Source organism: Thunnus maccoyii, chromosome 8, assembly GCF_910596095.1.
Source record: "Thunnus maccoyii chromosome 8, fThuMac1.1, whole genome shotgun sequence".
Taxonomy (NCBI): Eukaryota; Metazoa; Chordata; class Actinopteri; order Scombriformes; family Scombridae; genus Thunnus; species Thunnus maccoyii.
In genome coordinates, this window is record NC_056540.1 from 16,884,116 (window position 1) to 16,910,543 (window position 26,428).

Here is a 26,428-nt window from a genome sequence, read left to right on the forward strand (position 1 = left end):
ATTAAATTAGACTATTCTACGGGCAGTGTAAACATTTATGAATTCTGTATTTTGATTTCACTCTATATTTAAAAATTTAAAACTTGTTTCTGCTTATAGAGCCGTGCTTCCTAGGCTTTCTTAAATACAACACCACAATGTGTATGACTAGAGATTTTTTACGGGGTTGGTTTAAGAATCACTATTATATTAGACAGATATTGTGGAAGTAGGTAGTATCCTTCTCTTAAAACTCAAATCTATTAATTATGTCCAGAAATTTGCTTTGAATATGTTTCACTAAAGTAACAACAGCAGGAATGATGATCACAATTTATTATACACTGCGCATAGCCTATATTTCCATTTTTATCAGACATTGTATAAGTGGGATACAACATGTTAAATAGCTTGGGAATTGAATTTTGTAAAATATATTTTACAGTTAAAAGTGTTAAGGTTATTAATTTATTAATAGTATTGGAATGATTATCAATACTTTGGAATTAAGGTGTCCAGTGGACTTGGGGTTTTGAAATTAAAATCTCTATATTTTTCATTAGCTGAATTCTGATTTAATGTCCTACAGAGACAATTATCACACAAATCTGAGGTTTCCTTATGTTACATTTGTCAAAGTGCATTGAGACTTTGAGGGGGTGCAGTAGCTTTATGAGCAGTTAGCGCTCTGTGATTGGATAGCAGAGATGGATGCTGTGAACCAATAGCACACAGAACTGTACAAAGAGATCTACTCCATCCCCCGTTCAGTCTCACCACAGTTACCCTCACAGTGCTCAGAGCTGGAGAGGAGATGCGATTATTCGAAGGCGTACGGAATATATATTTTATCACCAATTATTTAAGGATTTATTAACATTGGAGTGTCCATTATGGCAATGGCTTTGAATTTTGGGTTATGTTGACGAATATCTCGATGGAAAATAATGTATTCTAACGGACCGGGGATGACAAAGAGAATGGGATACCGAGACTGGAGATGGCAGGCGCTGTGGTGGCATCATTTCTTTCTCTTGTGGAATACAATAGACGGACAGACTCGATACAGCATCCCGGAGGAACTAAAACGGGGCTCTGTGGTAGGAAATCTAGCCAGAGATCTGGGTTTGGGACTATCAGACATTTTTGACCGAAAATTGCGTGTCGCTTCTGAGGCTGGTGAGCAGTATTTCAGTGTGGATGCGGGGAAGGGCGAGCTGGTGGTGAATGACAGAATAGACAGAGAGTCTTTATGCGGACAAAGCGCCAGCTGTGTGTTGCCTTTACAGGTTGTAACAGAGAATCCGCTACAGCTACACCGGATAGAAATAGAAATAAGGGACATAAACGACAATTCTCCCATTTTTATAACAGAGGAGCGATCATTAAAGATAGCAGAATCTACAGCCACTGGCATACGCTTTCCCTTAGACACTGCACGGGATCTGGATGTTGGTAGTAATTCAGTAAAGTCTTACACTCTAAGTAAAAACGAGTGTTTTAGTTTGAAAATGAAAGAGTTGTCTGGTGACCGACAAGTTCCGGAATTAGTACTTGAGAAATCACTTGACAGAGAGAAACAAAGCGTCCATCAGTTATTACTGACAGCTTTAGACGGGGGCAGTCCTGTGAAAAGTGGAACTACAAAAATCATAGTTACTGTACTCGACAACAACGACAACGTGCCTGTTTTCAAAAGGCCGTTGTATAATGTAACTGTGCATGAAAATAGTGTCGCTGGTTCTGTCCTAGTAAAAGTTGAGGCAACAGACGCAGATGAGGGTGTTAACGGGGAGATTGAATACGCATTTTCTGAGCACACAGACCAATCGTTGTTATCTATTTTTCAGTTGCATTCCGTTACAGGTGAAATTTCCTTGGTAGGACAATTAGATTATGAAAGCAGTGCAATGCATGAACTACGTATTACTGCAAGAGACAAAGGGGTTCCTGAGATGGAGGGCCACTGTCGTGTACAAGTAGTAGTTATAGACATTAACGACAATGCTCCCGAAATAGTGCTCACTTCCAACCCAAACCCGGTACGTGAGGATGCACCAAGAGGCACAGTTGTAGCTTTAATCGCTGCAAGAGACCTCGACTCCGGTAATAACGGTAAAGTGACGTTAAATCTCGCAAAGGGTTCTCCCTTCAGTTTAAAACCCTCTTTCTCTAATAATTATGCACTAGTTACAAGTGGTGTTTTAGACCGAGAGAGTTTTGCAGAGTATAATATTGAGGTAACAGCCACTGATTCAGGCTCTCCTCCCCTGTCCAGTAAGAAAACCATTCCTGTCAGCATCACTGATGTCAATGACAATCCTCCTGTATTCACTCAGCCCTCTTTTAATGTGTATTTGAAAGAGAATGGTGTACCAGGCTCTATACTGTTCTCAGTATCAGCATCTGACCTTGATTTTGGTGAAAACGCTAAAATTTCTTACTCTATACTGGACTCTAAAGTGCAGGACGTTTCTGTCTCATCTTATGTTTACATTAACTCAGATAACGGCAGCATCTACAGCATGCACTCATTTGACTATGAGAAACTGAAGGTGTTTCAGATTCAGGTTCAGGCAAAGGACCAGGGCTCTCCGTCTCTCAGCAGCAACGCTACTGTCCATGTTTTTATCCTGGATCAAAACGACAATGCCCCCGCTGTTATTTACCCCTCCTCCGCTGCCCTGGGCTCCCTCTCTCATCAGAGGATGCCCCGCTCCGCTAAAGCGGGTCACCTGGTTACTAAGGTAACGGCCGTGGACGCTGACTCGGGCCATAACGCCTGGATCTCCTACAAAGTGGCGGAGGCCACAGACGCCTCTCTGTTCACGGTCAATCTGTACACAGGGGAAGTGAGGACTAAGCGTGCTGTGTCCGAGCAGGACGACTCCTCTCAGAGGCTGCTTATAGAGGTCAAGGACGACGGGGAACCGGTCCAGTCCGCCACAGTCACTGTGTCCATCATGCTGGAGGACGGTCTCCATGAGCCCATCTTGGACCTCCGACAGAAAACGATCGAGCCCAGCAAGAAAACCGGGAGAATCACCCTTTATTTGATTCTCTCTCTGGCCTCGGTGTCCGTGCTGTCTCTGGTGACTTTTCTCATCTTAGCGGTTAAATGCATCAGGAACAGCAGAAGCAGCGGTAGTTGCTGCATGAGACGGACCGACTGTGATGATTACAAGAACCCCAACAGAAACTTGCAGATTCAGCTCAACACTGATGGGCCTATAAAGTACGTGGAGGTCCTGGGAGGAGACATGATGTCTCAGAGTCAGTCCTTCAGGTCCTGTATGTCTCCAATGTCAGAGTACAGTGATTTCACTTTGATTAAGCCCAGCAGCACCACTGACTTTAAGGAGGTGATCAGTGTTCTTGATGCTTCTTTACCCGACAGCACCTGGACCTTTGAGAGCCAACAGGTAAGCAGAGAGTACAGGAAAAAATTAAATGTGCAGATTTTGTAAGATCATTATTTAAGCTACAGGAATCAAAACATTGAATAACGAGGCAATTCAACAGATTCTGGATGTTTGTTACCACGTTAGTCAATATATTTGAAATGAAAATATATACTTTTGTTCTAAATGAAAACTATTGATATTTGTTCTTTACATCGACAACTTTTGTGGCACAGCAGCTGTTATAATTTGACTCGAGGAGTGTGTTGGATGTTGAATGGCTTTTCGAGCTGAGTGTTTCAGCACCACAGCGATGAACAGCGACCCTGACCCGAGGGGCGTACAGAGGGCACGATAATAGATTGTTGCTGATGGCCGCTTACTCAGCTGTAAAGGAGTAACATTGAAAATACATGAACATTAAACTAACACACTTAATTATTTTCACTTATTACATTTACTGAACTTATTTACTTACATATACAGAGATGATGGGATTTACACATTAGAAATCAAAAACAAGGGAAATAGATTTGGTCTCAGTGAAATCAAATGTCAACAGTACATATATTTTTTTAAGATATACGGAGACTGATTTAATACATTGATTTACTTTACATTTACCAAAGTCATGGTAATGTCAATCGGCATCTCCTTGTAGTGTTTCACTTGCTCTGTCATGACAGTGCAGGGGGGCTAGTGTGTCTTTAACAGTGCTGCTCTGTTTCCCTCTCATTGGATGTGAGAGGTAGATGCTGTGCACCAATAGCATTCAGAACTGTACAAAGAGATCTACTCCCTCCCCCATGCAGCTTCAGCACCAAAACCACAATACTCCGGGTGGAAGGAGAGAAGGTAAATGGTTCATATACACGGAGTATAAGGTTGTATCTTTTTTTTTTTTTATCTTTGACCATGAACAAGCATCGTTTTAACGGGATATGTCACTCTCTTGGAATATGGATTTTGTCTTTATGCTCTCTGTTCCTTTGGATTGGAAATGATGTATTTTACTGAATCAGTGATGACAAAGAGAATGGGATACCGAGACTGGAGATGGCACGCTCTTTGGTGGTATCATTTCTTTCTCTTGTGGAATACAACAAACGGACAGACTCGATACAGCATCCCAGAGGAACTGAAACAGGGCTCTGTGGTAGGAAATCTAGCCAAAGATCTGGGTTTGGGACTATCTGAGATTTTTGAACGTAAATTGCGTGTCGCCTCTGAGGCTGGTAAGCAGTATTTCAGTGTGGATGCGGGGAAGGGCGAGCTGGTGGTGAATGACAGAATAGACAGAGAAGCTTTATGTGGACAAAGTGCCAGTTGTGTTCTACCTCTGCAAGTAGTTATTGAGGATCCACTGCAGTTACACCGAATTGAGGTTGAAATACGAGATATTAATGACAATTCTCCAAGTTTCCTTACAAATGAATTATCTTTAAAAATAGCTGAATTAGCATTAGTGGGCTCCCGCTTTCCTTTGGAGAGCGCAACAGACCCCGACGTTGGAAGTAATTCACTCAAATCGTATACTTTAAGTAAAAATGAGTGTTGTTCTCTTAAAATAAAAGAAATAGAGGGTGGGAAGACCGTTCCCGAACTTGTTTTAGAAAAACCTCTAGATCGAGAGAAAAACGCAGTTCACAAAATATTACTAACAGCATTAGATGGAGGGAATCCAGTACGATCCGGAACCTCTCAGATAACCATAAATGTGCTAGACATAAATGATAACTTTCCGGTGTTTGAAAAAAACGTTTACAAAGTAACCTTGGGTGAAAAAGGTGTAAAGGGGGCTGTTATAATCAAGCCCAAAGCAACAGATGCAGATGAAGGTTCAAATGGTGAAATTGAATTCTCATTTGGCACTCGGACACCAGATTCTGTATTGTCAGTTTTTGATATTAACCCCTTAACAGGTGAAATCACTCTGAAAGGGGAATTAGATTACGAAACTACCAAGTCATATGACATTGATATAACTGCAAAAGATAAAGGCAGCCCTGAAATGGAGGGCCACTGTCGCGTACAGGTTGATATTATTGACTCTAATGATAATGTTCCAGAAATTGTCCTCACTTCTCAGCCAAAGCCAGTACGCGAAGACGCACCAAGTGGCACAGTAGTGGCTTTGATCAGTGCGCGTGATCTTGACTCTGGTGATAACGGTAAAGTGACATTACAGCTCACTAAGGGTTCTCCTTTTAATCTGAAACCCTCTTTTTCTAATAATTATGCACTGGTTACCAGTGGTGGTTTAGACAGAGAGACCTGCGTGACCTATGATATTGAATTAACAGCCACTGATTCAGGCTCTCCCCCACTGTCCAGTAAGAAAATTATACCTGTCAGCATCACTGATGTCAATGACAACCCTCCTGTTTTCTCTCATTCCTCCTATAATGTGTATTTAAAAGAGAATGGGGCACCAGGGTCTATACTGTACTCAGTATCAGCATCTGACCTGGATTTTGGTGAAAACGCTAAAATTTCTTACTCTATACTGGACTCTAAAGTGCAGGACGTTTCTGTCTCGTCTTATGTTTACATTAACTCAGATAACGGTAGCATCTACAGCATGCACTCGTTTGACTATGAGAAACTGAAGGTGTTTCAGATTCAGGTTCAGGCAAAGGATCAGGGCTCTCCGGCTCTCAGCAGCAACGCTACTGTCCATGTTTTTATCCTGGATCAGAACGACAATGCCCCCGCTGTTATTTACCCCTCCTCCGCTGCCCTGGGCTCCCTCTCTCATCAGAGGATGCCCCGCTCCGCTAAAGCGGGTCACCTGGTTACCAAGGTGACGGCCGTGGACGCTGACTCGGGCCATAACGCCTGGATATCCTACAAAGTGGCGGAGGCCACAGACGCCTCTCTGTTCACGGTCAATCTGTACACAGGGGAGGTGAGGACTAAACGCGCTGTGTCCGAGCAGGACGACTCCTCTCAGAGGCTGCTTATAGAGGTCAAGGACGACGGGGAACCGGTCCAGTCCGCCACGGTCACTGTGTCCATCCTGCTGGAGGACGGCCTCCATGAGCCCATCTTGGACCTCCGACAGAAAACGATCGAGCCCAGCAAGAAAACCGGGAGAATCACCCTTTATTTGATTCTCTCTCTGGCCTCGGTGTCCGTGCTGTCTCTGGTGACTTTTCTCGTCTTAGCGGTTAAATGCATCAGGAACAGCAGAAGCAGCGGTAGTTGCTGCATGAGACGGACCGACTGTGATGATTACAAGAACCCCAACAGAAACCTGCAGATTCAGCTCAATACTGATGGGCCTATAAAGTACGTGGAGGTCCTGGGAGGAGACATGTTGTCTCAGAGTCAGTCCTTCAGGTCCTGTATGTCTCCAATGTCAGAGTACAGTGATTTCACTTTGATTAAGCCCAGCAGCACCACTGACTTTAAGGAGGTGATCAGTGTTCTTGATGCGTCTTTACCCGACAGCACCTGGACCTTTGAGAGCCAGCAGGTGAGCAGAAAATCACAAGACATAGCGTGATATTGGATTTGGTCTTTTTGTTTTGTTTGAAAAAAAAACAGTACTAAATCGTTGTTCATTGTCTTTAGGTGTGCATAGAAAACATGTATTCTGATTCTCTATAATGGAAACAAATAGCACACAATAGTTGCTACAAACGGAGGTTGTTATGACTAGAGCCTATGGTCAGCACCACGGTTGGGATTATTGCTCTCTGGCAACGTGAGAGGGCACATTTTATTTTTTGCAGTATCATGTTTCATTATTATTAACATATCTTAGCTAAAACATATGATTACCAGTTAAATGTTGCATTCCTTCAGTTTTTTCATCTTAAATTGAAAGGAGATTAGGGTTTCATCAATATTTTTCTGTTCAACCTTTTTTCAATGGCCAATCTTATTAAGCGACTTTTTTATATTTTGCAACCATAATAAACTGTATTATTGCTGTTATAGGTCTCAAACAAAATGTGGTTATTTGATCTAGTATACATGACATGTCTTCTGCGAGTTAGTTTCATAGCTTACATGTGCTTAAAATATTTTGTGGGATGACAAATTTATAATTATGCTCAATTTATACTTTCCATGGATACAGACTGGGTGTAGGGAGAAACCAGTTTGGAAATCATGCCCCCCTGCGGATACAAATAGCATTGCTATATTTACATGCTGGCTGACACACTGTGTCTGTGTTTTGAGGCGCTCTTAAGGAGCACGTGACTGAAATTGTAAACGACATGACAATCATTTAATATCTACTTACATCTCTTTAATTCTTTCTTTCATCATATGAGTGTGTTTTTCCATAGCCCTAAGATGGTTTGCATCCAGTTAGTCAGTTTGCATTGTTTTCTCAAACTTTTAAAATGAGAATGAAGTTGATTCAGTGGAAGTGAAGTGAAGTCACTGAAAAGTTTTCACTGTGTGTGTGTGTGTGTGTATGTGTGTGTGTGAGGGAGCTGTGTGACAGAGCTGGTCCAGCCTGTCTCCAATGAGGGGAGGGCTTCTGTGGTCTCTCCCCGCCCATGAGGGGAGCGAGGCGGAGGAGACAGAGCAGAGAGTTTCAGTGGAGGCAGAAAATACTTTGATTTTCGTCATCGTTTTCTCTTTAAAGACGGGCGTCATGATCACATCAAAACTTCCCATCGCTCTTTTTTTAAAACGGAAATGTTTACCATCAAGCCCGGTAGCCTTGTTTTAATGTGAGTATGGATACGTTACGGTGAAAGAAGTTGTTAAAAACTTTGCCATTCTCCGATCCTCGGAGCGCAGCACAATGGACTCCAGACAGAGGAAGCGCTCTGGAGGAGGGAGGCAGCTGTCGAGGCTCTGCTTTTATCTGGCTTGCCTCTCCTGTGCGTCCGCTCAGCTCAGTTATTCCGTGTCGGAGGAACTAAGCCCGGGCTCTATCGTTGGGAATATCGCTAAAGATTTGTCTCTTACTGCCCAGCGGATTGTTCAAAGGAGATTGCGGGTGGTCTCGGAATCCACCACGCAGTATTTTGAGGTAAAGCAGGCGACCGGCGATTTGGTTATTAAACAAAAAATTGACAGAGAACAATTGTGCGAATTAAATTCAGCATGTTCACTACACCTTCAAATAGTTCTGGAGGATCCTTTAGACATTCAACGCGTTGTGGTGGACATTCTGGATGTAAATGACAATGCACCGATGTTTTCAACTAGCAACATTTCTTTGGAAATATCAGAGGCGGCTGCGCCTGGCACAAGGTTCCGTTTGGAGAGCGCACACGACCCAGACGTGGGTATCAACTCGTTACGCACTTACCATCTGGCAGCAAATGACTTTTTTATCCTGAATGTGGAGACTAAAAGTGACGGCAGCAAGTTTCCAGAGCTAGTGGTGGACAAAGCTTTGGACAGAGAGACGCAGGCCGCTTTTCGCCTGCTGCTCACAGCTGTAGATGGGGGTCAGCCGGAGAAATCTGGCTCAACACTCCTGCTCATTAAAATTCTGGATGTAAATGACAATGCGCCCGTCTTTGACGAGCCGGTGACAAAAGTTAGCCTATTAGAAAATGTTGCACTGGGCACTTTAGTAACGAAATTGAACGCGACCGACGCGGATTCGGGTCGCAACGGAGAAATATCCTTCCTGTTTAGTAAATACACACCGGAACGTGTTCTCAAACTTTTCAGCGTGGATTCTAAAAGTGGGGAGATCCGTGTGAAGGGTGATGTGGATTATGAGAAGGCCACTGCATATCACATCACAGTGCAGGCCAGAGATGGTGGCTCTCCTGCTATGGAGGGCTCCTGTAACGTCATAGTGGACATCACCGATGTGAATGACAACGCACCAGAGGTGACACTGACATCACTGACCAGTCCTATCAGAGAGGACTCAAAACCAGAGACTGTGATAGCGCTCATAAGTGCACGCGACCTGGATTCTGGTATGAATGGGAAGGTTACATTAACTGTCCAACCAGGTTTACCATTCAAACTTAACTCAGCTTTTGGCATGCATTACAGCCTCATCACTGCTGGCAACCTGGACCGTGAGACTGTCCCAGAGTACACAGTGGTCATCAAGGCCACTGATGCTGGTTCTCCTCCCTTGTCATCACAAACAACTTTTGTGGTGAAGCTTTCGGATATAAATGACAACCCCCCCACCTTCTCTCAGCCTTCATACTCTGTGGACATCCCAGAGAACAATGCTCCCAGTACTCCCATCACCACTGTTTTCGCCACTGACCCAGACCTGGGTGACAATGCGCGCATCACCTACTCCATCCTTCCCAGCATGGTCCAGGGCTCACCTATCTCTTCTTATGTCTACATTAACCCAGAGAGTGGCCACATCTACAGCATGCGCTCCCTGGATCATGAACAGCTTAATGCTTTCCGTATTGAGGTGCAGGCCCGGGATGCCGGGGCGCCCATGCTGACAGCCAATGTCACTGTGCATGTGTTTGTGGTGGACGTGAATGACAATGCACCAGTTGTTGTACACCCCGCCTACCCAAAAGACAAAGGATTACAGCTCACTGTGCCCCCATCTGCCGGCCCAGGGTACCTCGTAAATAAACTTGTAGGGGTGGATGCAGACAGTGGGCACAATGCGTGGTTGTTTTACTCCATTGCCCCTGGACCAAATGCTGGCATGTTCCGTATTGGGGCACACACTGGTGAGCTCCGCACAGCCCGCAAGTGGGCTGAGGAGGAAGGGGGCTCCACTTATGACATTGTGATCATCATCCAGGACAATGGTGACCCGCCAAAGTCCAGTTCTGTGAACATTACAGTAACTGTGGATGAAAAGGGCACAGCTAATGATGCTCCAGCAAGCCCTCGCCACACACCCTTCTCCCACCGCACTGGGATGTCGGACATCACTTTGTACCTCATCATCTCTCTAGCCTGTGTATCAGCTGTGTCATTTATCACCTTTGTCATTCTCATGGTACGTTGCCTAAGGCACCGTGGCCCAGGGCTGGGTGGCTATGACTGCTGCTGCTATGGTCACCACAGGTCCAGTCGTTACCATCAGAGGCCCAGCAAGGACCTGCACCTGCAGCTCAACACTGATGGACCCATACGCTATATGGAGGTTGTGGGAGGCCCCCAGGAGCCGCACACACGCACTTATAGGCCCTGTTACTCCACCATATCCAGCCGAAGTGACTTTGTATTTATGAAGACACCCATGCTGAGTCACAACAACACACTCAACATGACACTCAGCAGGAAGCACCTTATGAACTCAGCCAGTGAGGTGAGGGCTTAAAGTGGGTGAGCAAGCATGGCATTGGTGTGATATGCCATGGTGGGAGAAGACCAATACAGGTGTTTGAGTATCTGTAGACTGGTTTGGAAGATGCTTTTAGTGTATCAAGAAATGTTTTTCACATGCAGTTTTTTAATAGCATATCTTTACAGGGAATGGGGTGTTTTGATGCTTTGACTCGTGACAGTAGAGTAATAACCTTGATTTCCTCAGTCACGTAGCTCTGCAGTATTTTATCTAAAAACCCACTTGTTTTAGCAGCAGGATGCCTCTCTCTACATGGTGAAAAAAGCTCTTAGAGCTTTGTTGTCCTACTGGACAGATTTGGGCAGAATGAAGAGCTGCTTAATATTTAATATAACCTGAGGCTAGGAAATGTGGTGACTTTGACTTCCAGTAACTAAACTGGCAGAGAGGACATGTTCTTTATGGATAAGAAAGATACAGATAAAGAGAAAGTGAGGCAGAAAGAAGGCTGTTGGAGATAGCTGAAGAAATGGCAAAGGAAGGGGAAAAGGGGGAAACATAAGTGCTCCTAACAGATGGAGAGGAGGAGACAAACAGATGAAAATAGGTCCTGCAGTGTTGGCTCAGTGCAATGGCTGGGAGACAGAGGGGAACAGGATGACAGAGGGAGAGATGGGGGGTGAAGGAGAGGAAAAGGGCCTAGGAAAGAAATTGGGAAGAGGGGTGGAAGGGGGGCAGTTAAAGAATAAAGCAGTAGCTGAAAAACAGGAATTCATGGGGTCAGTGCCTGACCCCTGACTTCCTGTTGTCCTCTGAACTTTTGGTGATTGGTTCCAGGACTCAGCACCACATGACTGAGGCTGTGTGTGTATGAGTTCTGTACAGACATTCTAATTTCCATTCTTAGATCCTTGGTCAGAGACGCCGCTCCTTAACATTTGTTTAGAATGACGTGTGAAGGGAGGCTAACAAGATAGTAATCAAATGCATAAGACACAGACAGTCCATTTAGTGGTCTGATGCAAGGGAAGAACTGTTATGGAGATAAAATGGCTGACAGTGGTTTTGTCAGGATGATTCATTTTAAGGGAATTTAATGAAAAAAAGTTTGAGGATTTCTCATCCTTAATGCACACATCCTCAGTCATGTCAGGCAGTCATGTTTAATGTAGAGTTGCTGGTTGAAGGTCATTATTTTTTCTGTGGTATTTTAAAGATAACTATTTCTACTCCGCACAACAGGATGTTTAGTTTTGTGTCTGTTTAATATCTATCATATTCTCCTGTTTCTCATGAGTCTGTGTAACATAGGCCCACTATTTGTGCTGAATTAGGTTGTCCCTGAGGTCAGCAGGGTACCATCTGTCTCCCTGTTCTAGTGACACGTGTGCAATGGACAACAGAGGAAAAAAGATGGATAAAGGGAAAGGAAGGATGGCTTCATGCACATGTGCCGCAGTGACAGACGGCATGGTCTATAATGGCTTTAGAGCAGCAGCCATCACTGTGGGTGTTTATGTGCTTGTGTGTGAGATGGTGTGTACAAAGCATCAGGCACAAGAAGTGCTCCAGTCGTGTGTAATTTTAGCAAGACCCTTGGGCCTCGGTGCCTGATTGTCAGTCACTTTCCACTGCCCTTCTTTGTATCTTCTATTCATTTATAGTGTTCTGCTCTGGCAACTAACACTGTGCCAACACAAAGTTTACAAAAAGAAATGTCCTAAACATTGGTAAATAAAATGTTATTGCTTCCCATTGGCCTGCAACATGTAAATCTTTCTTAAAAGAACAATAGTGTTACGCCTCTGTCTCTGCAGTAAAACCAGAGGTGCCAGATTAGGATTGGAATATTGCCATGACTATGGTCTTGGGTTAGTTATTCAATATTTGAGTCTGTTGGAATGTATAAGGGTTGGCACGTGTTCTGACTTAGGCAGAGTGTTTTGTAAACATACTTTTTTATGGATGATATAGCTGCACATGCAACAAACTGGCTCATGCGGTTCAGTGAAACTGTCCTCAAGGGTTTTGTTAGTTGAGTCATGGTGTTTGTTCAAGGGACAGCAATATTAAAGTCAAGCACCACACGCTGTGTTTTCTCCTGTCTCAGTGGTCAGCCTTTTCTTTACAGTGAATTAACAGCTGAATGGAATTGTAAGGGTTATATATCCCAATTTTCACTGGCGTAATCATTGACTAGCAAGGACACTGTCTTTGGAAATAATGCAAGATAGCTGGGAAACCGAATTAATATGTTGGTCTCTGTGCTGTGTGCGTGTGTGTTTGTGTGTGTGCTGAAGGTTATCAGACCAACAGAAAGGACTTCCTCTTTTCAGACAGATCACCAAGTGCAGTCCAGCCATAATTCTTTTAACACCCATACAATTTGTATGTATGTTAGCAAACCCAATCTTCCCGTAAAAGTACCATGGACTTGTGTGTGTGAAGGACTTTTGTATACCTTTGGCACTCTATAAATCTCTAACTCTTCCATTCATGATAAACAAAGTGTTAACCAGTAAGCCAGATATTTTGGAAAAGTTAACAGTCGCATACTTACAAACATGCTGGATGTTGGCAGATGCACCCATATGCTGATGGGCGCAGCTTATTCCCCCTGATGAATCCAGAGTTCTCAGACACTCGCGTCTAAAGATGATAGTACCTCAACTGACAGACATCATGGTACAATAGCTTAAGAGCTCAGTCAGGTAGTAATAAGAGGAACTTGCACAGCCCTTTGGCTCAACTTAAAGATGTAAAGGAAGCAGACTGGCAGTGTTAAAGCTTCAGGGTGATATGAAAGTCTTTCAAACTGGATAAGAATTCAGGCCCACAGAACTGTAATCCCTTCACCTCTCTGCATTGGCTCCCTGAATAGTCTGTCTCACCTTCTCTCCCTCTCTCCTTAAAACCAATTTGCACTCTGAAAAAAATTGTATCGTGCGTTTTGAATACTTTCATCTCATCTATCTTAAGTGATCAGCTCACTTCAGAGACTATGTAATGTTAACAAAAAACAAGCACAGCTAAAGATGCTCAGATAATTAGAGCTGAAAAGGCAATTAGATTTTGATCCTTACATGCCATTAAACCTGGCTTGGGATTTGTTAGCCTTGGCAATTGTTGTCTAAACCGTCTTAACTCAGCAACTCTTAACTATTTGTGGTTTAGTTGAGTGTTTGAAAATAGTCTGACTTTCTTCTTGAGCCGAAGAGAGTTGCATATTTATGGATATCCCCTGTCTGCTTCCGTGTGAGTCCAGACAAACTACCTCAAATGAAGCATACATGATTGCAACACAGCATATCCCACCCAATACGTTTACCTTAAGCTCGCAGTGGGGCCCAATATTCCACTTACCCTTTATTCCACATGCCTGCAGTGGGATCTGACCTTGGAAATGAAGAGTATGTGTGTGTGTGGTGAGAACTAGTCACACAGCTGGAATGCTGGGCCTCTCTGTGGATGTTTGCCTCTACTCATCACTGATTTCTCTCGTCAACAGAACTCAGACAGACTCACATGCCCACTCACACATACGCATCTCTTAGTCCATTTTTAGAGATGACCAAGCTGTGCTCTGAGGTAGGGTAAAAGTTCAGATATGCCCTCCTCTTCTAATCCTCATCCACTATGGTTTCATGTTGTAATAAATTCAACTTATGAGTGCTAGTATTGCAGTTTGTTATGAGGATGTAACCTGGCAGACTTTGCTTTTCCTGAGTGTTAAAGACTCGACTGATTGTGTTGAGTGACCACCAAGGTTAATGGACTCTTTTGTAGACAACAATGAAATTTAATCCTCTAACATCTATTTACAGTCAACACTTCATGCGTTATGGAGTTGTTCAGTAATTGTATTTTATTGTTAAAGGGACATTTATTGCTATGCAACGCCTTTACTTCTGTATCATTCACACTCCCTTTCAGCTGATGTAGTGTCCTTCACTGGTCCAAACAATGAACACACAGTTCCCTGTGTCCCTCCCCTATTTAATTTACTGTTGATTTCTCTGACGCTATCTTTCTCATAGGATGGCACTTCTCATGTGTTGTCTCTGCATGGATACAAAACACTATTCCCAGTTTCACTTGTTTTGACAATCCGTATCTGACTTTTTGTTCTTTTTGTGCATTCAGTAAGTCACCATTCAGTGGGGCATTCATTCTTCATGCACTTATATTTTAACAGATGCTCTAGTTACTACAGTCATCAGCTTATCCCGCAATACTCTTCCTTTGGTAGAGGTATCTTTGAGGGATTCTCTATTTTCTCTCCTGCTCTCCTTGCCTCCTTCCATCATTCACTAGGGTAGAACAGCTCTTTTAATAATGCAGCACATCATCCTGCTGGCCTCTCTCTCCAGGGAGCTCTTGTGTCGATTAGGCAGCAGAATCTGGAGCCAAGCCAAGGGTCTATTCACCGCATCACTGCACAACAAGAGAGACTGGGATAGAGGGAAAGAGCTAGAGAGATGGAAAAGACATGGTGACATGGCCAGTGAGGCTGAGATGGACAAAAGTGCAATGGACTTGAAGACATTAATAGAGAGTGGCAGGGACATATATAGATGAGAGAGGAAAGAGAAGCAAGAGGCTTTTTATCACCACTCAGCTACCATCTTTGCCTTTTCTCCTTGAAGTTTTTGTATTAGAATAAACAGCCTTGTGTTCCAAGGACTCTCTGTGCCCAATTTACAGATATACAGGAGCTTAATAGTTTTGTTTTGCATACATTTTTTTCACCCATGATCAGTTAAATTTTGTATTTAAGACAGATTTTTATGTGTGGTCATGCAGTGAGGGAATGCCTTTCAGATGCAAGTCTTTTGGATGTCTGATTCATCTTCTGGCTACATTGGTGCATTTTGTGGGCACTCACACTGTTATATAGCTGAGTGCTTGGTAATGTTTCTCCTGTGTGGTGCTTTTCAACATTGTCTGACCTTTGTTTTTAGTTTCAGTCCTATTTCATTAGCAGAGCCCTAGTTCGTGTTGTAACAGTCTCTGTGTGTGCATGCTCCTCTGCCGCATTTTATGCTCCACAGCTCTTGGAACAACATGGATGCCTGAGCGTCCCGGTATTTGTTGTCATCTGCAACCATTTGTTGAGCCTTGCTGAAAAACTGTGAAGGTTTTCTAAATCACAGACAGACACACAAAAGGGCACACACAGACATACATCATCACAAACAGATGTGTCAGCCACAAAACAACATCTTATGAACCATAAGGTACACCTCAGAAACGTCTTGCTGATGTTGCAATGAAACATGCATTTCATGTTGCATCTTCTGTTCTCTTCACAGCAAAAGCCCCCCAACAATGACTGGCGCTTCACACAGGGACAGAGACCCGGACCTAGCGGGTGAGTAAACTGACACATGTGCACACACACACACACACACACACACACACACAGGTCAAGTGCTCAGTAATGTCAACAGCATGTTGTTGTGCTGCACAAGGCAAGGTTATCGTAAAGACAGAGGGTGTGATGAAGGTTGAGAAATGAAGAGAAGAGAAGGGGGGATGGTAGAGAGAGCTGTAACCATGAGAACTTGCAGTCTGTACGTCCAGATTGTAAAATTCTGAAGTCATAATGCAACCATCTAAATCTGACTTTTAATTGCATTGTAGTGATGATGCAATTTATGATTGCATTTAAATACATGACTCTACTCAGTGAGTTCTGATTCCTGATACACACTCCTGAATGAGCATCCCTGCCTGTTTCCAGGCGGCTTTATAAAATGGCTGCCGCAGCTTCCTCTCCCCCTCCCCCTTCTGCTCCTCTCCTCTCTGCGCTCTCTGAGCCTGTGTGCCATCACTCAGTACTACTGATGAGGGACGGTGACCAGAGCCAGTGGGGGGAAGGGATAGAGTGTTTATCCTTATTGCTCTCTCTTCATTTTCTGCCATCTGAAAGGTGGAACTGACTGGTTACTTAAAATTGTAATTCTTGACATCAGCGACTTGCCTGTTAAATGACAGTAGATTCATTGTATCTCTCCATTTCAGTTGTGTGAATGAGTGAGCGTGTGCACTGGTGGTTGATTATTTCTATTTGACCGTACCATGTGGGATAAAATGGCGTGCTTGCACTAACAGTTTTCACAACAATGATTACACAACACATTCCATGAGGCAAGGCTTTTCCCTGAAGAGACCCACACAAACACAAGCCACTTCTTAAGGGATACCATAGGGACTACAGATACGTTGGATATAATTCATGTTAGTGAAGCAATGTTAATGAAGAAATAGAAAACTAACTTTCCATCTCTGATATTTTAAAATGATATGACTCAACATTTTCCTTACACTAACCCCAACCTTCAAATACAAAATGATTCTTTCAGACTGTATAACTTGTTGTGTTTTTAGTCCCCACATGCCGTACGGTACACACATACGATGGACGCCGAAGAGTGGGACAAGGTACTAATTTAGATGTAGGCACTATATAGTCACTTTCTGTCCTTAGTAGCTGTTCAGTTTTGTCAAGTCACTGTTCAGTGGAACAGTGACCTGATCAGCTAACAAGGGCAGAGAGTTGTTTTTAGCTAGTGCACTGCAGTTGAGTGCTGTGCTGTGTGTAGATGTACCTAACCCATAGCTTCTGTTAGTCTCCTCAAAACTTTGATGGGGTTTGTTGATCGATGTGCATAGGCCACAATGCTTGCTGTGGTGTAGAAAGGATTGTAACATTTTGTACAGTTTGCGTGCAGTGTTTGGTAGATTTGCTATGCCTTGTATGTGTGCTATAAATATGGTCATTATAGTCTGAGAGCTCTTGTTTTTTTTCTCCTTCAAGAATACCGGCTTACCATACAGTGTTGCCTTTGATGTATGTCTGTGATGGTTGTAGCCCAACATCACCACATTTTTTCATTTGATTTATCAACTGGACGACAACACAAAAGAGACAATGAAGACAGCTGTCTCATGACTGCTTTCTATTTAAAGCCTGTTAGAGATTGAAAGGTTACTCTATAAAGTAAACAGGACTCCACGTTAAACTCTTCAGGTCAACATGTAGATGAGACAGCTACCAGCATGCACACTATGTGACTGTATCGGCTTAAATTAAGTTTGAAGTAAATGTCTAGAAGCAAAACAACACGGAGAGGCAACTGAGAGACAAAACACATCATGTAAGATTGCAGAGGAAAAAAGATAGCACTGTCTGGTCAACTAAAGACATCCCACTGGACCACAGTTCACTATCTTGGCCACAGGAAGTGATAACGCTGACCACAGGAAGCGCTTAACACAACCACAGGATGTGATAAGTACAGTGGGATGCTAATTTAGCACAAATGAAGCATTCCCTTTTATCTTAAGTGATGTAAAGAGTCCCAAAATGGCTGCCCTAGCTTTACTGACCGTGCTCTAACCCAGCCTGTTTCTCATTGGCTGCCTGGCACAGGATGTACATGTTTCTCTCCTTCAGTCTCTCTCTGGCACTGAACTGAAAACCACTTCAGAGTTTTGGCAGTGCGATCTGGCAACCTGCTCTTAAACAGAGCACTGTTTTTGTGTTAGAATTCCTTTTTCACTGGTTCCCTCGTTGTGTCCTTTACTTTCTCTTAACTCCCCAGAGCAGACCAATTTGTCCAGGAGGTTTTAAATGGAGAACATCAAAGAGTGCTCCTTTACATCCCATGTATTTAGCACAGTAATTACACACCTGCAGCCTTGTTTTCCTCATTTATTACTGCAGCCTAAATTTGTTAGAAAGTAGGACCTGAGACCTCAGTGTCCTTTTAATCCCTGATGTGTCATTGACTGTCCTCTTCAGAGTTGTGCAATCCACCCGACCCTTTTACCCATGTCTCTGTGGGCTAATGATCCTCCACTAAATGCCCTCAGATGGTTTGTTATTAGCCAAAACAAATAACCAGTGTATTGGACACAAAGACACATAATTCAGGAGGTTGAGAGAGTAGTTTAAATAATTTATATTGTTTGTAATGAATAACTCTAGAAGCATCATCCATAATGGTTTTCCAGGTACACTGACTGTGTACGAGTAGCATAAAGATAAAATACTGCAGTTTTATGGCAAATCAAACCACCATCTAAAAATCCAGAAGAAAGAAGTTTATTAGCAATTTGGGAAAAGGAGCAGAGCCAGGATTAAAGCTTTATAACCTAGTTGTCAGTATTGTACAGAGTTGTAGAGCTTGTATCGGTGTGTCACAAGTGTGGGAATGGAAACAAGTAGGTGAGCATAATACATCGCAAGTCTGCTTTCTCCTTTGTTCCCCCCCACATGCAAATTACAGACTTTAAATAAACAAGCCTTTGAAGGTGAAGTTAGCCCAGATGGAAATGTTCAGTGTTCCCTGAGCGCTGCATGTGTGACTATGCAGACAGCTATTTCCTTTTAAAAGGTGGGATCATTAAATATTTAATCAGATTTACTTGAAGGCACAGTGCCCATGGTCATTCCGGAGAGTGTGTGAATGTTGTACAATGTTTACTCTGTGTGAATGCTTGAACACGCTTGCTACTGTGCGTCTGTGTGAAGACACTTTTGTACACGCCTTAACAAGAGTGTGTTTTAGAGTGTGTTTGTTTGAGACACACCCTGCTTTGTATACTACACATCCTCCTCGTTATCCTTGCCGAGTTTTCCTCAGGCTGTGTACTTCACTATCAGCTGCTTTGCCTTTACATCGTAAACCACCAACTGTCAAACTCAGTGAGCTAAACAAACACAACGTAGAGGATGAAACACCAGTTGTTTATAATGGTTTTTTCCTCATTTTCGCCACAGGGCTACCGGAGGACCTGAGGTTGCCATGGGAACTGGCCCCTGGCCCCAGCCCCCAACTGAAGCCGAGCAGCTCCAGGCCCTGATGGCTGCAGCTAACGGTGAGTCCTATACCTTGTTATCTTTCTCTTCCCACCCAACATTACATCTCCTAATTTCCAAACATGTCTTCCTCTTCATCGGCTTAATTATGGTGCATGAGTGGCTGTGGTTTATTTAGTTTCCTGTTTGGTTGGAGGGCAACTAGCCAGACTTCCTCACTGATAAAGCTCTCTCAGTCCACACTGATGTTTCCATAGCTTATTGCATGTAGTGGCTGTTTACTAATGAATGTCCAATGTCCAGAGGAATCCTCACATATTATTCAGGCAGTGGACGTAGCTACCTGCAGCTCCTCAGATAAACACTACAGTTTATGTGTTGAATTCAATCATATGACAGAGATGCATGTTTCCACTGTACACACTTATCACATGCACATTGTTTAATCATAACCAAAAGGCTATAGGTCCATATGAATGATTATGTAATATGCAACCTTCACTCTCCTACATAACATAGAGACAGTATTCCACTAGACCTGTACTATTCCTCTGTTCCTGCAATGACTGCTTTGTCGGCACAGAGGACACACACACATAGTGACTCATCTTTGGGCTGTTTCTGTGGAAGGCTTTGTAATCACATCACATGGAAAAATACATAGAAATTTGGCCTTGAAATCAAAGATGAGCAACTTCGGATGCACTGACAAAAGGCAGAAATGGTGGAGGGACAAACTTAATAAGATTTTGTTTGGCAAATTTTATTTTTGGTTTATTGTTTGGCAATAAACAATAATTATTATTCATAACAGACTCAAGTCATTGTTTCCACTGTTATTTAAATCATTGACACATCACATCTCCCTCCCTTCACACACACACACACACACACACACACACACACACACACACCCATCCCTCTCTTGGACACTGCACCGGACGTGGTGTGGAATTTTTCCATCTAGAGTGAACAGGGAGAAATGCTCTGTCTTTGGCTTAGTGGTAATCTGCATGTCAGCACAAAGTTAGACATAATGGACAGTTAGTGCCATCAGGAACAAACGAGTACATGTGATAATTACTGAAGGTTGTCTCTCCTCTTTAGCTAAAGTTACTGAATTGATAAGACGACGCATGAGAAATTATGCAATCAGTTAGAAAAATACTGTGTGAGAGCAGAAAGAGTATCAAAAAAATGATGTTTTCAGCTACTGCCTTGGTTCACTGGAAGTTAATGCAGTTAACAGAGAAGGGTATGTGTGCATATGTGTATTTACAATATATAGGCTGAGAGGAACTACAGGATGGGGGAGGGAGCGTTTGTGTCTCTGGCTCTGCAATGCAGGGGCTGTGGGAGAATTATGAGCTGAGCAGCTACGTCATGCACACACACAGAGTCAGAGCACGCGTTATAGACAATCAGAAACACAGAGGAGTGTGCTGGGGAGACAGAGTCATCATCTCTGTTAAAAACATGTCTGCACACAATCAACCATTTTGTAACACCTCTTCTTCCTTTTTTGTTCTTTTTTTACTATTCATGCCCTTTTTTTAGTTGAGCTGTTGCAAAAAATAAATTCCCTGCGGAGTCACTTTGCCTACGCATTGGGATGAATGTTTAAATGAAATCTAATCCCTTTGACCTTTCATTTCACCACTTGTACATAACACTGAAACTTAAATTCTTGTTGTCTAACAAGTTTCATCCCTCTCTCCTCTCCCATCTCACCCCCGATTCCCCCACTCTGTCCCTCTTTCCCCTAGAAGTGAGCGAGGCTACGGCCACTTTGGGGCCCGGCACCATGGGCTTGAGCACCCGCTACAGCCCCCAGTTCACCCTGCAGCACGTGCCCGACTATCGCCAGAACGTCTACATCCCCGGTAGCACGGCCACCCTCACCTCCAACCCCCAGCAGCAGCAGGCCACAGCTCAGCAGGCCACCCAGCAGGCACTGCCCCCACCCCAGGCCTCAGGCCAGCCCGAGCCCCCCAAGGCCGCTCAGACCCCTGCCTCCAAGAAGAAGTCCACCAAGAAGGAGAAGAAGTAGAGTGGGACAGAAAGAGGTGGAGGAACGATAAATCTGGCTTGATCTGATGAGAAATTCAACCCCCCACACCCCACCATTAGGTATCTTACTGCTCTGCTGTCTAAACATTGACAGTAAATCACTTTTGACCACATGGACAATGTTGATGGTTCTTTGAAAGAGTGTCTTGAGGGCCTTGAAGAATCTGAATGTGCTGAAGGTTGTTGCTGGTGTAACCCGTGCTGTGCTAAAGGTCTAGTATTGCTCTTGTAATCTTTGTCGGTAGATATTTTTGGCAGAGTATGGGGGGTTATTGTTTGTTTTTTTTCTTTTTTCTTTTGGCAAAAATCAAATGAACTTGGACAAAGAGATTCAGTGTAAAGAACCTTGCTGGTATGACAAGGCTATACGCAGTGATGTATTCAGAGATGAAATGTTAATGTCTTTCATGTTGGATTTATTGTGCTCTTTCCTGACGTGGAAAGTCAGCTCTTGTAAAGTACGCTAGTTGCCATCCATTATATTCCTATGTAGGGTCAGCCTTGCAGGATCTCAAAGCCTGTGGATATAAGGCTGTTGTTTGACAGGTATTACAAACTCTTCTGCATGCTCTTTAAGGTTCAAACCACATATACTAGTTTAGAGTTGCAAACTATGCATTTCAAAAGCAAAGAGGAGGATGTCCTCAATCTATTATCCTCCCTCCAATCGCAGGTCAATAGAATGCACATGTAGCATTTATTTGACACAAAAAGAAAATTACTTTTGTAATCATAGTTTAAAAAAGATAAGATTTTAATCTCCTCTGATATTTTTATGACCTGAGCATGCACCCGGAGGAACGGCTGGCAGAGGGCAGGGTGGCACGTCGTCGTGTCATGGAGTCATGAGCCATGCTGTCCATTCAGGTGGTGCAGCAGCAGGGACTGACTTCTTGTATAACACCTCCAGATGGGCACAAACATGTCCTGCTGCCCTGCTCCCTCCACCCTCCCCTCCTCACACCCAGATCGTGTGCTCCCCCCCACTACCCCACGTTGAGAGCCAAACAATGAGAAATGCACTGTTTGTTTTCTGAAGATGAGATGATGTAGGGGTAGTAATCACTTTGGTCTTTAGAGAAATGCATAAATGTGGTAAACTTAAGTGCTTAGGAGTTTCTGTACACTTCTAGACTGCTAGGGCCTCCACGGAGTATTTCCCCCTCACTATCCTGAAGTGCTGAAGAAACTTCTTGATGTGTCACAGTAACTTTTTCTTTGGGAGATAATGATTCAATAGCATAGAGGAGTTGTTTGTATAAGATATGAAGTCTTTACTTTGCCGTCCATCTGTCTGTCAGGGCCCTGGCCAGATACAACTGCATGAGAAAAGGCAGCTTGCAGGCTGGGTCAGTGGGAGTGGAGGGCGTGTGGTGAGGGGTACACAGACTGAGGTGGCACCATTACATTGACTACGGGGGTGGGAAACAACCTTGGTTCTACCCACTGAATGTACAGAGGAACCACTGTTGACCCACCCATCCCCCTAAACCTTCTCTAATGCACTGACCCAGGTAGAGGTCAACAGAGCCAAGTACATCTGTCCCTGTTGGTGAGGAAATGCCACTCCAGAGCCCTTTGAAATATCCTTCCTCCCTTGAAATCAATGGGAAACCTTGGCCTCTCTACCACTCACTTCTGCCCTCCATTTCCCAGTCCTGTGAGGCTCTTCCCCACTGTAAATAAACACAAGTCCTGTTGATGGTAAGAGCCAGTTGTTTGTATAGTAGGGACCACGTCCAGCATTTTCAAAATACAAGTCCCTCTCCACAAGGCGTGGCTTACTACTGGAATGTGTTGCATTTTGTTTTTCAAGAAAATAAGAAAACCACAGATTAAAAAAAAAAAAAAAAACAATAATGAATAAAAATCTGAGATGTTCTTCAAAAGTTTGTGTTGCAATGTAGTAACTAAGCACCATGGAAGCCAACTAACTTCAGTGTAAATAAATAAAGATAACTTTAGATAAGTAAACAAGTGACACACGTAGACTAGTTAACTTGTGATATGTGTTGCGCATATTTTTGTGTTCATTTTCTCTCTACTATCTTTTATCACCCTGTAAAGAAACAAAACAAAAAAAATATGGAAATGTTTCTATCCTTCTGTAACCTCTTAATGTTCTTTTGCGGTGATTTTATCTTGTGCATTTGTGAAAGAATGCCTCTCATTCTCTTTCTGTCCATATGAACAAATGATTATAAATATTATATATGTGTACGTCCGTCCGCTGCTGAATTAATACTACTCTATCCTGCTGTATTATCTTTCTTATCAAATGCTTAGCCCCCACGCTATATCCCTGTGTTACTCTCTTATTTTTATGCTAATATTTATATTGCTGTTTTATTTTCTCTTGAACACTGACATTTCAAATAAAAAGATTCTGAAATCATTTAAAATTTCTTGTTTGCAGTTTGTTTTGTGCTAATGTGTGAAATGTCTATTTAATACGTCTTACACACATCTTACACAGTATGTTGCTTTGGAGTGAGTTAACTTGCTAACCCTATTCATTCATTAGACTCACCTTTGAAGAGTATTAAAACACTGTAAGATCCAGTCTGCTGCGTATTAAAAGTCTTTCCTGGGGCTTTCTTGTCTGTGTGACCCACATTCAGCAGAGCTTCAGCAGTCAACCAATATATCCCAGCAAGCTTTGCTCTATCCCTGGTCTGTTCAAGTTGTCCTTTGTGGCTTTTAGAGAGATGAAAAAGAGGGAAAAAATTAGTCCAAAAAATACTATTTCTAGTCATGTATCCATTCAGAATTAACAGACTGAGCACTGTTTAACTACTGTTCCCTCATCACATGATAAATGATGATGGTGCATTGAACACTTTACTGCCACACTACTTCTTTTTATAAAAGGATCCACAACAATATGCAGCAAATTTGTCAATATATTATTGTATGCAGGTCAGTGCAGCAAGAAAAGTGACTAAAAGAGCAGGAAAAAATTATATTATAGATTATAGTATAATGTGGATTTTTATATGATTTTTTATAATCTCTTTCATTTGGATGATGAAAACCTACTACACATAAGACCTGAAAGACACTTCCCTCACTGTTGTTTACTTCATGCAAACATGTCAGCCAATTTGTCCTCATAGAGTGAGGATTAATACAATTCATTTAACATATTTGAAGCATAAATCTGCCTTCAAACCTTTTGGTTGGGCAATTATCAAATATAAAAACAATAGCTGTAAATTGCACAATACCTTGCCATGTAACCTGTGATGTCCATCAGTGAACAGACTAATGGTAATAAGGTTTGGGGGAAACTATTAAAGTTACACATGTCTGTATTCATACAGGTCATTCTCCACCTAAACTCATCATACTAGAGCCACATGTTTTTTATGTTTCCTCTCAGAGATCCTGGGGCCCCTGCAGGCAACATGGTAGCCTGCTCCAGATCTTCGTGCCTTTCACTGGGTCTTACACAATAACATACATGCCTATAAATAGCCCATGAAACGTCACCAACCAAAACAAAAGGAGCAGACTTTAACTCATTGCTGCAGATGTTGGGGGATGGAAGGAGGGATGGAGATAATAACAGTCATCCATTCTAACTCAAGCTAATGTAGTTTTTCTAATTTAAGGTTACTGCCTGAGAGGGCGAAGCTTATGCAAGACCAACAGCTATAAGACATTTGTAGTAAATACCTGAAAAAATACTTTCCCTATATTATACAATGAGTCCTTCATTTTGGTAAAATCAAATCATTTTCATTGGACAATTTAATTACACACACACACACACACACACACACATCAGCATACCAACAACAAACACTGCAGATTCACATTGACTTCTATCACCCCCCTCTCTCGTTGTATTATTTGGTTGCCAAGGCAATGGTCAGCCCCAGCCTGGATGCTTTTCTCAGTACTCCACTTCTTGATTACAAATCTACGCAGGGGCCATTATTGGCTCAGCTCAAGGCCTGACTGAGCTGAGAGACCTTCAGGAAGACAAACATATTCAGCCATTAGTCAAAGCTGGCAACACTGAATGAAGCATATGCAGGAAACATGGCAGAGCAGAGAGAAGAATATCCCCCACACACACAGACACAAGTGGATGAGTCAGAGGTAATAAAGCAATGTTGGTATCTCCCAGTTTGATTCACTGGAGATCTACAGTACACTTCCATTTAAGAGCTCTCCTAATTTTGGTTTACCTAACAAAGAAAGGAAGTTCAAGTGTTATTCCTATGAGCACAATATGCATAGTATACAGCTTGAAAATAGCTTTGGAGTTACTTTATCAGCTGATATTTGTCATCCTGTGACTCACAGAGACTCCGGTTGTCCTCACTGTCCCCATGTGTCATCCATTTCCCTGAAGGGAGACCCAGCAAGAATAGGGAGATTGTTCTTTTATTGCCCCTTTTACACCCCCTACCCTGTCTCGCTTAATTAAGCACATTCCTGCTGATTATACACACAGAGATGTACACAATACAGCAACACACATACACATAGTCACACACAGGCAAAAAACTTCAAATCAGTGATGTATAGCAGGGCTGTCCAAAGAGGGGAAACCATAGCAGACCGGAACTTGACAATGGATTGACTGTGTGCGGTAATAACATTAGTCAGCCAGCCAGGACATAAGACTGAACAACAGGCATCATCACATCCTGAATGTGACACAAGGCATGTGGCAACCCACAGACACACTTATATACTGTGGTCAGTCAGTGAAGAGGACACTCTTTCATACAAATGCAGACACGAACTGAAAAGCGCATTTCTTGAATATTCTTGTAGCCAAATGTATTCTAATTGGACTTGATTCTCATCAAAATACTGGGGCAGAAAGTAGAGCAGACTCTCTCACAGTGTGTGAGCTGCCAGGCGGTCCCGGTGAGAGGAAACAAGAATCACATTTCAGGCAGAGGAGGATCACATCTGATC

General features: G+C 42.9%; 2 protein-coding genes across 23 annotated transcripts in view; both read left to right on the forward strand.

The window, feature by feature from the left end:
* LOC121902128 (protocadherin gamma-C5-like) overlaps positions 1–23,892 on the forward strand; it is a 309,164-nt gene extending 285,272 nt beyond the window's left edge. For 11 of the 22 annotated variants that reach the window (XM_042419365.1, XM_042419361.1, XM_042419360.1 and 8 more), the window contains exons 2-5: positions 15,906–15,964; positions 16,984–17,037; positions 19,382–19,479; positions 21,187–23,892. In XM_042419365.1, the coding sequence (XP_042275299.1) occupies positions 15,906–15,964; positions 16,984–17,037; positions 19,382–19,479; positions 21,187–21,470 (495 nt within the window). In that variant the 3' untranslated portion in view covers positions 21,471–23,892. Of the gene's footprint in view, positions 1–4,383; positions 6,859–7,845; positions 10,615–15,905; positions 15,965–16,983; positions 17,038–19,381; positions 19,480–21,186 lie in introns of those variants that run through there. The other 11 variants (XM_042419369.1, XM_042419371.1, XM_042419370.1 and 8 more) reach the window with 8 other exon arrangements.
* On the forward strand, positions 930–3,446 carry LOC121902251 (protocadherin gamma-C5-like). Its single transcript, XM_042419508.1, has one exon. It carries the CDS (start codon positions 948–950, stop codon positions 3,444–3,446), a length of 2,499 nt encoding a protein of 832 aa, XP_042275442.1. The 5' UTR covers positions 930–947.
* Positions 23,893–26,428: the final 2,536 nt, after the last annotated feature.